At 39.0% G+C, this 15,303-nt stretch overlaps 1 protein-coding gene across 6 annotated transcripts in view; it reads left to right on the top strand.

The window, feature by feature from the left end:
- The window catches only part of EML4 (EMAP like 4), a 257,086-nt gene that overhangs the window by 144,417 nt on the left and 97,366 nt on the right, over window positions 1-15,303 (top strand). For all 6 annotated transcript variants that reach the window (XM_073339049.2, XM_078852282.1, XM_073339047.2 and 3 more), the window contains exon 3: window positions 12,814-12,943. In XM_073339049.2, coding sequence (XP_073195150.1) covers window positions 12,814-12,943 — 130 coding nt within the window. The remainder of the gene's footprint in view (window positions 1-12,813; window positions 12,944-15,303) is intronic.

Here is a 15,303-nt window from a genome sequence, read left to right on the forward strand (position 1 = left end):
TAACATGCAATCTTTTGGTCCTAAAACACCTGACCCAGTCCTTTTCCCATACAGAGCACCTGGTATTGTCTAGATCACAGAAATGATTGTATCTGATTTTTAGAAATTTTAGGTATATTACCTTAACTACTTACAGAAGATATGTGTCTGTACAGAGAGACACTCCATGTACTGAAAAATGTAACTCAATAGCACTGGAAAGAAAAATACAATCTCCCATGCCTCAAACAATTCCTAAAACTGTCCATATCTATCTGACTCTTTGCATACTACCACTAAAAAAAAAAAATATACAGCAAAAAGCATGTGTTAAAGAGCATTTCAGTCATTGACTTGAATGTTTTACTAAAATAAGGGAACAAACAAAAACATTATTCAAATGCTAGACTTAAAAGTTTTCAGATACACACTATTGCTCTGAGTCATGCTTATCTTTGGTTGTATATAAATAAATTAGTGGACAAATGTCCAAACTAATGAGCATCTACAAATTTCACTGTAGTCAGTGTCTGAAGTAGCTTCTCTTTACCTCTGAAAATCAGAGTTATAAATGGATTTTTGTGCCTGGATTTGAACATTTTAACCAATAGTGTTTTTTAATCAGAGTTGTTTAAATGTCTTCATATAGCTCCATTCCTCTGGTATTTAGCTTTAACAATGATTTTTACTATTGCTGATCTAAATTTCACTCATTTTAGTGGGGGAAAGAGAATACACCGTAAAAGCTTTTAACTTTGCTACTATATATCTGCATAAGTGCATATTACATAACATTTATGTATATAGTAGCATTGAAGTATTATACTATTATTAATTGTATTATTGTTTCTTATTTTTATATGTTTAACATATGTTTATATGTTATATTTTATATTTTTATTTTTCCCACAATGTGCTAGGAACTATCCATAAATATACTGAGTCACTGTCACTGCCTCAAAGAGCTCACAGTCTCTCTATTTGGAATCTTAAGTCATAATTAGTTTTTGCCACAGAATGGCAGTTTTTAATGACACAAACTTTCCTCTAATCCTGTAGATCCCCAAAGAGACATAATCGGGGAAAGCTGAGTAACATGAAGAGGGGAAACTGAAAGGAAATAAAACAAGATAGGCACTGGATCCCAAGATCTTCAGTGCTTACAGATTCACTACTTGAAAACACATTCAGTTTACTAGATCTGGGATTCAGATTTTTTTTTTATGTTCAGACACATTTAACACTAAAATCCAAAGTCATTTGGAAGGTTTCTGTTTTATGCGAATACTTTGAATAGTATGCTTCCAGACTTCAAGTCAAATGAGTGCTAAAAAGGGGTGTGCGTGTGCTTGTATACATACCAACAGCTGATTTTCTCCCTTTTATAGATAGGCAGATACATTTTGGCACTACCATTGTTCCCTTTGGAATGGTCTCACTTTCAGTCTCCATTCTGTCTACCAAGACAGCAGATGGACTTTTTTCCTGGGGAAATGTCTGGGAATATTTTACTCAGTAATTGTGAAATTTTGCACAGTGTAGGGTGCCCATAACTCCAGATTTACTGCTTCTGCCCTAATTTAGCCATATACTAAGGTCTTAAGAAGGATGTATGTCCATGAACGGTCCTCTGGGCTGTGTGAATTTCACTCAATGAAAAAATCAGTAAGGCCTCTGCTACTTGCAGTTGTAACCAATTAAACCTCTTCAGTGAAAGGCTTCTGAATCTTGGTGGCTGTCTGGTAACATAGGAATACTCTAATTCTAACTTGTGCCTTGGGAGGTTGTTTACACCTGTTCATTCACAGTTACAGAAATAGTGAAAGACAGGTCGAGGTATAATTTAAAAATTGTGTTTAACTATGTATACACAATATACAATATCTAATATTAATGAATTATAACTAATTGCTGCTATTTTTATGGAGGAAATGGCCCCTTTGTGTTGAAACACCTAACAGAGCCACAAGTAAAAAGCACTGCAACTGTTGCATTAGTTTCACTATTGATGACTGGATATTTTTATCTTGATGTATAGGACATTATAGAGTGGCAGAAAAGAGATGTTTAGTGACGTATTGCCACCGGTATTTTAGACTTCAGGAATAGCTTTGGTTTAGTTTAGTTGAGCCATAAAAATTAATATTTGGAACAAACATTCCAAAATATGATTGTACACAAATAAAATATTAGTGATTTCTATTTTAAATATTTCTTTCAGTACAACAGTTGACTTATTTTCCGGTTGTATAATAAAACGATACAAGTAAGGCCAATCTTCCCAAAACCCTCCAAAAATGTACTTTATAAAAGTCACTCAGTATCTGATCTGCTTTTGCACTGGACATTCTTTTGTACTTGCTGCTGAGACATATCTTCCAAAACCTCTACAAATTTCCCTTAAGTAGCTCAGCAGTTGCCTTCAGAGGGGTGCTTTCCACAATGTGAAAATGAGTGTTGTGAACTGACTAAATCAGGTTGAAAGGGGCAAACGTAAATGATACTTTTTGGTATTCACACTTCTCCACCCCCATTCAAGCAGATGATATCCAAATTCGTTGAGAGAGAGAGGATCGCTAGGGCTTCTGGCAAACTGCTTCAGCATGGTTTGTTCATGCTGGATATCTCTTTGGACTGAACTAATTTTGTTTTACCTTTCTTATCCCCCTATTTCTTCTTGACTAGCATCTGAATCAGCAAAAGCTAGGACCTTTGCTAATATCCTGGTATTTGTGATATTATTCTTGTCTGTACTTTTCATCATATGCTTATTGTTGTATTGTTTCAGTGGAAACCTTCCCAATAAGTGAATAGATTTCTATAGAAATAGCACAGGGGCATCCATAAGTGAGTTAATTCGGTAGGGACTGTTTTGTCTGTCTAGTGCTCTCTCAAGAGCAGTGAGATCCACAAGGTGGGAGGTGGCAGTTGAGATGTGAGCTATATGGTGTTCATTTTTTTGTCTTCAGTTCTTCCTATCTTATGATTGAATTAAGCCAGAGGGCAAGTTTTTAATAGTCATCCTAGGAAGGTGTAAGGTTCAGGGACTACCGTGTGAGAGAAGTATCTCCATTTGGAGAGGACAAGGATATCAGCACTTGTCTGTTAGTGGGCAACTGACAAAGCAAAAGGAAGATATTTCTGCCTCTGTATCTTCCACCAAGAAGCTCTCATAGATACAGGAAATCCTTTCAAAATGAACATGGAAGAAGGTTGTTATAATGCCTCTCTGTCTCTACACAAACTATGCACAAGTATGCAAAGCGATAGGAAAGGCTAATAAATCCAAGGAAGGTATTAAATATTATTGAAGTTATTCTAGTTCAGAGAAGAATTAGTGGTGCTGTCCTAGCCTCTGCCCATACACAAGCATCCCTGTAGGTTAACACACAGATGCTCCCTTCTGAGATAATCTTAATGCTTATGTTTTATAGCAGTTTACTTGTAGCTGGTAAACTGATCATTTCCTTTTTTATGATTATGCATTTAGATGACACTATACCCGCCCTCATATGTGTTGAGCTACTGAACTAGGGCATGGGTGTTCAGTAATCTTGGGGGGGTGGGGGGGTTGATAGGCAGCTTCAGTAGTTCTGTAAGTGCCATCTCTTTTGTGGGAAGTTCTTTCCTTTTGACAGCCTTGAAGTGTTGGTGCCACATGCCTCTTTACTTGATTACAGCAGTTGACACTTATAGTATCTGCCAAAAAAGATTACCTGAACACTGGAGGAAAGGGAAAGCATACAGTCATTTGGTACTTGTGGTTGCCAGCAAGACAGATTCTATCACGGTTGGTGCCTGGGATGCTTTTGGGGTGTCAAAATGTATGTAACATGAGAATGCAGCTTGTAGGCAGTGTGTGTGAAGACAAGTCCATGACACACAATGGCACTAGTAAAGTAGCTCAGGGTAATCATACCAATGACGGCCAAGATGCTTCCCGTTCCAAGAAGTTGCTATCCAGTTGAAAGTATATATAATTTTTTTCTCTTATCATGCCCTCTTTTTGACTAGAGGCAAAAATGAGATTTTGCACACTTTGAATCTCCAGACAGAACATGATGCAAAAAATAGGAGAATGCAAGAACAGAAATATATAGCAACTGGCTCCTACACAAGCTCAGTTAATGGAGAGAAATAGGTTGCCACAGAGAGGGGTTGGTTGTCAGAAGATGTGTGAGAGTACAGGCCAGCGATGGAAAAGGCATATGTTACACTTTGCACAGAGGTGTCTAGGACAAGCCAGTGGCACTTTGTGTGACAATGCAAGTTTTTTCTTTAGTGGACTTTTGGTGATATGAGTCTGAAGAGTTCCTACTTGTTTTGTTTTGGTATGCAGTAGTGTGTACATACCCCAAATACACAGAAAACCTAAAGCAAAATCCTATTTCATTGCAATAATTTGAGCAGAAGATTTAAGATGTTGTTTTTCACCTGATCTTAACTCTTGTTTCATTTCAGTAATATTAAAATGAAAAGTAGGCTGGCCAAAAATGTTGGGTTTTTTTTTTTTAATTTAAAAATGCTGACTTTAAGGGAAAATAGTAAACTTTGTGGAAAAAAAACTTAAGATATGCTTGCACTTGAATTTTTAGTCATGATTAACACATGCTAATTAACAGAATTGTAAATTCTAGTGTAGACGCTACAGGACACGATTTACAGTTGCTGGATTAATAGGTGTTAAAACACAACTACAAATTCAAGACCTACTCTGACGGTTGGAAGTTGCTGTTAGCCATGAATTTCCATAGAGAGGAGGGTATGAGGAGGGGCATCATTTAAGCAGTCCCAGAGTTGTATCTGCCTTATCAAGGCCAACAACTGCAAGCTTGCATGTATATCACTTTACTCATGGGAGTAGTCCTGTTGAAGCCTGTGGGCTGTATGCTCATGTTACATACATTTTAACACGCTTCAAATCTTAATGACTTTCCCATGCACTGGTTATTATGTCATGTGCTCTTTTTATGTTAAGTGTCTTTCTTCTTTATTACTTCCTTTTTCATTTTTCTGTTCTCCTCTCTCCTTCCAATTTTCCATCTCCTTTAACCCCTTTTTGCTTTCTTACTCTACTCATACTTGTAATTATTTTGGTCTCTCTTCTTTTCCTCCTTCCCTTTACTTTACATTCTTTTGAAGACTAATGGGAATTAATGAACATTTAACCTTCTTTCTGAAGAGCTTATTTTTACATCTCATATGAATATCAGTTATCTAATTATTAGATATATGCACTTGCAGCTGTATTTATCAGGAAAAATAATGTAGGCTAATAGTAAAGGTGTGTTACCTCTGTGTGTGTGTGTGGTTTTAAGTGAAAAAAGCAGTGTGCCATTGTCTCAGAATATATGTATCTATCAAGTAGTCTTAAATTCATCAAACCTTTATTACAAGTCACACAAGTGACTGAAGGTCATAATAAACAAATTAGAACCATTTTGGGGAACGTAACAGGCCTGCAATTCTAAAATCCTGAGACATACATCTGGAACTAAAAGCTATCGTTTTATCACAAGACACACATTTTCAAAAGTTACTGCTGTCACTTAAATGTCATTTGCCTGCATTTTTCCTCAATTTAGCTAATAAAATCTATCTCCTTTTTTTCTGATTCTGTTGGTATGGAAGAAAGGGAGGGAAACAGATTTCAGGTTTATGGTGGTGGTCTGTCTAATCTTATCTTTCATTCACACACTTGTATACTTGACAGATTTTAATGAAAGGTCTCTTTTGAACTCAGCAGATATTATTATTCTATGAAAATTATCAGAATAGAGATGGAATTCATTATCCATGAAAGACATTTTTACTACTTTGATCTCACAGTTTGGCTTTAATCCTGGCCACCACACACTGGATCTCATTTTACATTCAGCTTGCATCCGGCTCTTGTTCCGAGCCAAAAGATAAAGCTGAGTGCTATTCAGACTGAAAAATTACAGACTGTTTATGTTAGTAATTGACATATAATGTGATATTGGCAGACATGCAATTTGAATGCTGAGAACTTCATTGTTTTAGCCTATTGAATTCCATCCTGAATTTGTGTTTTCACTGCAACTTCATTATAACACTCTCCTTTGAAATTAAGCCTGTTAAGGCTGTTATGAAAGGATATTTTTACAGTGGGAGACAGAAACTTTCTAAGGGTATTAATGTAAGTTGGAGCCTTATGATGAGTATAGATATTCACTAGCCATCATTGAAGCTCTAGGGCTGTGGACCAGGGAATTGGCTCCACTGGAATTCTGCAGCTAGAGTCAGAAACATTCTAATCCCAATCTCTGATCATGGAGAGCTAATTCATAAAGTCCAATACTCAAGGTCTGCAAATGGGTTAGGAATTAACCCCATGAGTTTTATTTTAAAATGTAAATGTATTTTCATTTTTTAGATTAGATTTTTTTTAAATTATTTGGGATCCTAATAAAAAAAAAATCCTGAGCCTCTTTTAGTTCACCTTTAAAAAAAGAACAGAAGTCCGATATTAATGAATGTCGAAGTAGAGGAGTGTAAAATATTTGTAACATTGTGCAAAGCTACTTGGAAATTGCGGAGTTTTAACATTTTCTTACAAACTGAAAATTTACCCATTTTTCCTCAAGAAATTCTAAAGTACACTTTTCTTTAGTAAAGACAGGCTAGTTTTACGGTGAAGATGCCTTCATTCTGGAATCAAACTGAAATTCACTTTTTTGATTCAAATGTCGCGATTTAAAATGGGCAAAATTTGGGAGTTACAAACTTAGCTGAAACTAAATTATACAACCTCTTTTACTGCAGCCTGTGCAACACACATAATTCCCCCCTAGAACTTGATATTTTGATGACTATTTGGAATGTGTCCAAGTATTTCTTATATCACTTCTGAATTCCTTATTTCTTTTAGAGGCTAGTTTTACAAACAATAGCTGCTCCAGTTTTACTAAAATCAGTTTTTAAATTGATTTAATTAAATTAATGCAAGTCCCTGTCTGGATTAATTTAAATCTCAAGTCAGTAAGTGTTCTGTGAATCACCCTAGCATGTTTGTGGTCATTATTAAAATAATAATTTAAAAGGAAGTCCTTTCATTTAAAAACAAGTCACCACAATCTACTGTATAGATGAGAATCAACCCTTTTACTGCTGCCAATGTCGTATGGTCAAGAGCATAGTGTAGCTAGAAAAGAGCTGGATATAATTGATCTCAGATTTTATTCATGGATAAGGTTTTATTATTCAGCGTAAGAGCCTGAGACATTTTATCTTAGTATAGACAGTTCCTTGTAGATGTAATGTCATGAGCCCAGTATTCCCATTAGTATTCTCTCCCTGTGGAGGAGAAGGTTGTACATGTTTTCCATCTGATTATGTGCCTATATCAGATGTTTCTGATCTGAAACACTGTTTCTGTGTGCACTTTACACACAGCTTGTCCACTGAATCTTTTGTGTCTGTCAGAGAATTCAGAGTTGTTATACTTATATCTCCCATTCCCATTTCTGCATAATTGCCTCAATGGCTACCTGAGATGTACTGATCTATTACCACATACAGAAAGACAGAGAAGGGTCACCTACAGTTCAAGAGCAAATCAGGAGCTTTGACATATTGTACCTTCTTGGAGAAGATGATTTACTTAGTCATTGAAAATAAAACAAGCACATTTATATGCCAGTATTACTCAAGATATTTTTCCAGCTCATACTGGTTTATGGCTTTCCTGGTATCTGTGTTATGAAAACATGTTTGAGGTATTTTAAAAATATGTTGAATTTTGAAATTAAAATCTTTATTTAAAAAAATGAAATAAAACATGTCCACAAAAGTAGTCTGTAGAGTGTGGCTAACTGAGAAGAATTATGTTTGTTTGATTTTTTTTTTTGGGGGGGGGGACAAGGGGCTGGGAGAGGGGAGGGGGGAAAAAAGAAAAATCAAAATGATTTGTATCACTTTCCTCATCATCGATCTCTTTCCTGTCATCTTCTACTTCTTCCCCTCTTCTACTGTGCCCAGGTTTTTTCCTGACTGCTTTTGTCCTCTTGACCTGACTTTCTGTCAGCTTTCAGTAGCACTCTGTACATTTGGAGCAGCCTGCCAATTAATGTTTCCCCATCCCCAGCCTGCTCACATTTTTGTTAAATCACACATTTTCTTGACAGACTTAACCTGTTACACACAAAAATGGTTAAAATAACATGAGTAAGGTTGCAAAGTCAAGTGCTCAAAAGTCAGGAAATGCCAGAATTAAGGTTGCTGGTGCAGCCTTAACTCAGCCTGTCTTGCATATGCTATATAATTAGGTATGGTAAATGTCAGTAAACGTCAATTTCACCATATATGGACAATCAGTGAAAAAATATATACGTTGATGATAATCAGACTTTACAGATAGGCAAAGTAAGCAAAATACTGCTTGAGAACTTTGTTTGGATTTAAGGATATCTATTTTCTATATTTTGACATCTGATGTTAGCAATTTGTGTTTTAATGGTTATAAAGCTTTAATTTTTTTTTAATCTCAATGTCTGCTGTCATTAAATAATTATACTGACCCCTTCATTGCTTGTTCCATACATCATTTCCCACAACTGTGAAAATTTAAATAGATAAAAATAAAAAAATGGTGAAAACCCATAATTTCCCCAAAATGTGAACATTTAAATTGATGAAAATAAAAAAATGCTTAAAAATAACCAATATTATCCACTGAAATTATATTTAAAATATTGAATTCTGCCAAGCCTAATTACAATGCAGTCTTTAATCTTATTAAGTATGGCTTAAAACCGACAATGTTAGATGTCCAAATCTAGGCTGGCGATGATGCAGAGTAAATGGCAAATTGATTATTTGGGACATTGGTTGATCAGTCCATAGTCTGAAGTCTGTTTCTGCAACCACAAATAGGATTATGTCTTAGTCCCCATTTATGGAGAAGGGATGTGCGGCTGCAATTCAAAGTGGACCATATTTTCCATGGAAGTGAAAAGCCATTGAGCTCTTCGGCTGAGTCCCTGATGAGCTTTTATTCAGGATGTTAGCGTCCTTCCACTTTGCTGGTCCTTGATCTTTGGGTGAAAAACCTGGAGTCTTTGAGCTTTTGTGCTGCAACCCAAAAAGATTTTTCTGGATTTGAATCCGAATGTTGGTGTATTACTTAGATCTTCTTGTACTGGGGGACCCTTGTTCCCTCAAGTTTGATGGAGCTTCTGAAGAATTCTCCGGTTATGACAAATTTGGGGTGGGTGGATATATGTCAGTATGGGAAGCCATGGTTCTGGTGTTGATTCTACTGTGGCCATAATAATCCACATAGCAAAGTTGTGATAATGTAATTAGAGACTTTCTATTCATATACTATGCTTTCCACAGGATCCCTGCCTCATTCAGAGCACAGCGTGGACCTGCTTTGGAGATGAATCAGGCAGGGTCTGTAGGACACCTGCCTAATTTGTTTCAGAAATTGGAAAGTCTGTAGTGAGTGAGACAATGAATTGCAAGAAAAGAAAGAAGGGTCTCATGGCTCAGGCAGTTCGATGCCTTAATAAATAATTTTAAAATAGTTTTGTGTGTGTAAATTCCTAGATTTAAAAACAAACTGGAAAACAGAAATTCCTTCATGTGGCATCATATTGACACCTATGTGGTTCGTCAGAAGGGTTGGAACCTTTAGATCTGCCTCACTGACATCTGCTACTTGAGCTAATGGAGTAACTGATGGCAGTAGTAAGTTGTAACCCACTGCCTGTGGGCTAGCGCTAAAGCGGGGGATAAGATGCTTGTTGACAGTAGAAGAATGGTGAGACTCAGGGATCTTGGGTTCCATTCCAGCCTTTGGGGAAAGTGTGTTCTAGTGTGCACAGAATGTTTTGCTCATTTTCTCCAAGCTTAACCCCTTCCACCCTGTCCCAGTTCTTGTTCCATCTTAGCCAGTCCCCAACTACAATCCACAGGCTTCTCATCCCAGTCTCTTTGCTTAGCCAGCTCTAGTCTCCCACTATGGACTTCTTGCATCAGTTCTGGTCTGCTCCCCACCAGTTCCAATCTTTCACCACTCCTAGTGCAAGTCTGCTTGCCCTGCCAGTCCCACTTTCTCCCCTCCCAACTGCTCTTCCAGTCTATCTCTTTTGCTCAGCCTTGCCTCCAGCTTCCACATTCCCCATCTCCACAGTCTTCCAGTCTGTGGCCCTGGTTCCTCATTTATTCTCAGTGACCAAGTCCCTGCTCCAAAGCAGGGGGATGCTAGAACATCTCACGCAAAGGTCGTCAGTGTTTTGTAGCATGGGTAAAACAATGTATTTGTCTGTAGCTTCATTCTTGGAGATGGCTGAGCCATTTTGGGGGTTGCCTGGGGCCTCAGCAGGTGCTGGGAGAGGGTGGCCCAGCTGCTTGGGGGGGAGGCGGAGGCCAGGTGGTGGCACGCGGACTGGGACCCCCGCTGGTGCTGGGTGGAAGGGGTCGTTGGGGCCGGCAGGCTCCCTACCTGGCTCTGCACCTCTCTCTTCCCTCCCGCTCCCACCCAGCAGCAGCGGAATCTGGGTGTGGGAGGGGACAGGGGGTTGTGGCACAGGACGGGGTGAGGTGAGCTCTGGGCAGGCACTTACCAAAATAATTTTCCAAAATAATTCGGTCTGAGCTAGACACCCGGCATGGAAAATTTCAGCCCAAACAATTAAAGTTTGACAAAGTTATAAATAAAGCTGCGAGTTTGTCACAGGGGGTCATGGAAGTCATGGATTCCGTGACTTTCCCTGACTTGTGCAGCGCCTGCTGCACCTGGCTCAGGGGCAACTCAGACAGCCCCTGCTTGTGCCAGGTGCACTGGCCACTGCTGGGGCAGTCTTGGGCCGTTGCCCCCACCCCTCCGCAGCAGAGTTTGCATGTGGGAGGGGGCACTGGCCAGGGTGAGGAGGCTCTGGGCAGTGCTTACCTGGGGGGCTCCCTGGAAGCGGCGACATCCCCCTTGCTCAGTTGTTAGGTGGAGGCGTGGTCAGGCACCTCTGCACGCTGCCTCTGCCCAGAGCGCCGGCTTCGCAGCTGCCATTGGCTGGGAACCACGGCCAATAGGAGCTGTGGGGGTGGTGCCTGCAGGCGGACGCAGTGCGCAGAGCTGCCTGGCCATGCCTCCGCCTAGCAGCTGAGGGAGGTGGATGTCGCTGCTTCCGGGGAGCCCCCCCAGCTAAGCCCCACCCAGAGCCCGCCTCCCCCTATCCTGTGTCTCAACCCCCTGCACTCTCCCACACCCAAACTCCCTGCCTGGCTCCACGCCTCCCCCCCAAGCAGCTGGGCTGCCATCCCCCAAACACCCACGATGGCCCTGGGCAGCTGCCCACTCCAAGTTTTATTCACTGTTATTTTTAGTAAAAGTCATGGAGAGGTCACAGGCTGTGAACTTTTGTTTACGGCCCATGACCTGTCTGTGACTTTTACTAAAAATACCCATGACTAAACCGTAGCCTTAGTTATAAGCAGCTGAAAACAGGGTCTTATGATGGGAAGTGTCAGGCTACTTCAATGGACAATACTACCCTCCCTGCCCATTATAAGGACCTCCTGGCAATGTACCTTGGTGTGTATTGTGCCATTCTGTTTATAATGGCCTGGGACTTCATACCTCGTGGTTGCTACAGCTCACTTGTAATACAGCCTTGTGTGTGCTGATGGCACTATGAAGTAATAACACAGTGATCTTTTGGCCAAAATCCTCTTCCCAGGCCACAGCCTGAGTAATTCAGTTGTATACTTGGTAGAAGTCAAGCCTCTTCAAGACAGTTATAGCTAAAATAGCTGTCTTGGCCCTGGAACCCCACCCTGGGACAAGAAGTTTTGTGTAGCAGTAAATGCTGTGGTCTTTACCAACCTTGGGCTCCTTACCTTACCTTGTGTTCACAAGGTGTAGGAAGCCCCAACAGAGTTGTGTTGTGCCCCCTCCCCTTACACAGGATTTTCCACTCTAAATGTACATTTATTTGCATATAGTATCTTCAATATTTACCTAATGGGAATGGTTTGAAGTACATTGTATTTCAGTAATGACATGCTATCTTTCTGGTTTCTTCATACTTCTTATCACAAAGCACTTTATGAAGGGGTGATAATGATGAGAGAGCCTACCTGATGAGCTTCTGGGAAATGTGATGATTTAAGATGACTCAGCTTTTTGAGCAACAGAATGCTGCTGCACAAGGAATTTATATTTCTGTTGCAATCACGACTAAAATAATTCTGTGGCAAGTGAAGCTTAGGACGATACTGTGCCAGAGTATTGTATTATAATTTACCATTTGACTGTAACATCCCATTTGAGTTACTCCACTTTGCAATTTAAAATATCACTTCTAATGTTTCCGTTTTTGAATTCCACAAAAGAATCCTCCTATGTACAAACATCCTTAGTTTTGGCCGTTAAAGTGCTGTTTCATTAGCCAGATGTGTATGTGAACATATTTTTGGTTAATAGTTTCATGTCAGATAAACTTTATTCCTAGCTTAAACAAATTGTTGAACTACCAAAACACAGTATTTCTTTGCAAAAACTAGATGTTTATTGGTTTGGTGTGAATGTTTGACAATAAATCTTTATCTACCTATCCATCCACTTACCCACCCACATGAGGGTGTTCATATACACACTGCATATGAATTGTTCTTGTTCCTACGGTCGTCTCTTAAAGTTTTAAATGATTTCAGAACGCGATTTTTGGATTAATACACACATCCTTTGTCTTGAATGCCAGCAACAATGCTGTATGAAAGCCAACCCCACCTGTTATGGTTCTTAATTTGAATGTCACGTGGATGCCTTGAAAGCTACTATAAAATCTCTTCTTCTTAAATTTCTTGTAGGTCAGCCAGGCCTCCGAGAAGCTATCTCTATGTCCTGTATAACCAATGGAAGTGCAGGAAGCAGAAAAACAGGCCATAGTTCCTCTGTATCAATTGCCAGAAAAGAGACCCTCTCATCTGCTGCTAAAAGGTACTGGCGTCTTAAAAAGTTAAATTATACACAACCACAATAAGGAAGCCCCTTTCTGTGTTAATTTTGAAGTTTTCTGAAATATACCAATTAAAGAATAGGATTTAGACTCATAGCATACCATTAGAATTCGTAACAGCTGGATATATAGAAAGGGGATCACTTTGGTTTTCAGTGTACAACACATGAAATTAAAGTTTCGCAAAAAGAGGAAAAAAACATATTTCTAATAGGCATTTTTGTTCCAAAATTGAAATGATCCACTTGGACAGACAGTCATGCTTTTTAGCATGCGCCTGAATTTTTTAATCTTTGAAAGGAAATAAACAACAAATCTGACATCATGGTCTTGAATGAAAATAGTAGATGATACCAAAGTGAAAATTATGAAATGAGTTAGGTGAATTTAGGAACTTGTGTTAATCGATTCTTTATAACTTTATATGGCACTTTTCAAATTTAAGAAATTTCTTGTTGCAGGATTTTACAAAACAAATTTTGTAAAAATAAAATAGCTTGAATTTGCATTTTATTTAGTATCTAATATATATATATATATATATATATATATATATATATATATATATATATATATATATATATATATATATAATTGATTTTTTTTTCATACAGTGGTGTCAGAAACCAGCAAAGTGTTTTCTTATTTATTGTTTTCTTCTGGGACTTTTAACCACTCATTTTTCAGCATCTCGGAGGAATGGTTTGTTTCTGCTCCTGTTTGTTGGAGAGAATGAAAGAAAGAGCTGCCACAGATATAGCTATGGAACACAGCACACGTAAATGTTTTACCATCTGTTCAATTATATATGAAAAGTTCTCGGTCTCTGTAGAGTACTGTGCTGACTTCAGTGGATGATTTATGATTCAGTGTGGATTTAAATATTGTGCTATACAATTAGACAGGGATGCAGTATATTTTAGGGATTAAAGATATTGTATGTAAACCTAGGCCACTTACCTTTTCTTCTGCCTTTAATCAGTAAAACAATTAAACAGGAAGAGCGAAGCAGAAAATGTTTAAGGCTCTTTTGAGTACAGAAAGCAGAATTAATTTGCTTTTTTCTATTCTCAGTTATGTAGTGTCTTAGTTTTTTAATGTCTGACTTCCCCTATCCTACAATGAATCGAACACTGACATCTCTATCTATTGGAAAGCCAGGAGCTCTAAAAGAGAGAGTCACTTGGGAAGGTATATATGAGCTAGTACTTCCCCATTAATTTTGTCCTGGAAGTATGGAGCCTGGGTGTCTGCCCTCTCTTTCATACTTCCTTCCCAGCTCGTCCCTTCCACCCCCTGTTCAAAGCGAAAAAAGGAGACACGGGAAGAGACTAGCTATGTCAACATAGCTTTTAATGACAGGTTTCAGAGTAACAGCCGTGTTAGTCTGTATTCGCAAAAAGAAAAGGAGTACTTGTGGCACCTTTGGTTAGTCTCTAAGGTGCCACAAGTACTCCTTTTCTTTATAGCTTTTAATGGAGCCAAACCTAAGGGAAGAAGATGGATGGACAGATGGCTGGCCGGAAGGAAGGAAGGAAAAGAGAGTTTGAGAAGAATCAGAGAGAATGTCGGACCCAAGACCTTGTGGGGGAAAGAATCACTCCTGCATCTCCTCCCTCCATGTCACCGGGAGCTCTGTGAAATTGCCTAGGGGAATCTTGGACATATACCACTTCATCAAGACTACAGATAATCTGGATGAAGGTTCCATGGGCTCTGTGACACAGCTTGTCCAGATGAGAGAAAGGTTACCTGGTTGCTATAGGATCATACATTTGTTATTGGTTGGGGAGAAAGCCCATCTGTATCCTTCCAGGATATTACTCTATGTGAGTATGATCCTAGATACATACTGGGAAGGCTTCCATGTATCCAAACAGACTGTCTGTCTTCTCTGCAGTTTTACCTCCAGGAGGGCTATTAATCTCAGCCTGTCTTCACATCAAACATTTCTTAGACTACTTGATTGCCTGTGTAGACCAGGCTTCCTGGAGTATAGCTTGATCAGAAGTTCTTTTGGTTGTGTAAAGGAATCTCCATTTTCTGGATGTTTCACTCCTTGTTTCATTATTGGTACAGCAATATCCTTCTGAGTCTAAGGTTTACTCACCCCGACAGCTCAGGTTTGTATAATTGCAACACAGACTTTTGGGGTTAGAGAAAGTCATTCAGGCCCCTTTGCCTTCAGTGGAAATTTTCCCCTTAAAGTGCTCATGCAACATCAACTTCTTGAACTGAGGACAGTGAAACCAAATCTTATATTTGCAAACTGTTACTTAGCGGCCTTCTGGTTCTGTCATGGTTCAACAGCTGTACAGCAGTCTCTTACATCATCCCACAG

This window comes from Lepidochelys kempii, chromosome 3, assembly GCF_965140285.1.
Source record: "Lepidochelys kempii isolate rLepKem1 chromosome 3, rLepKem1.hap1, whole genome shotgun sequence".
NCBI classification, from domain to species: Eukaryota; Metazoa; Chordata; order Testudines; family Cheloniidae; genus Lepidochelys; species Lepidochelys kempii.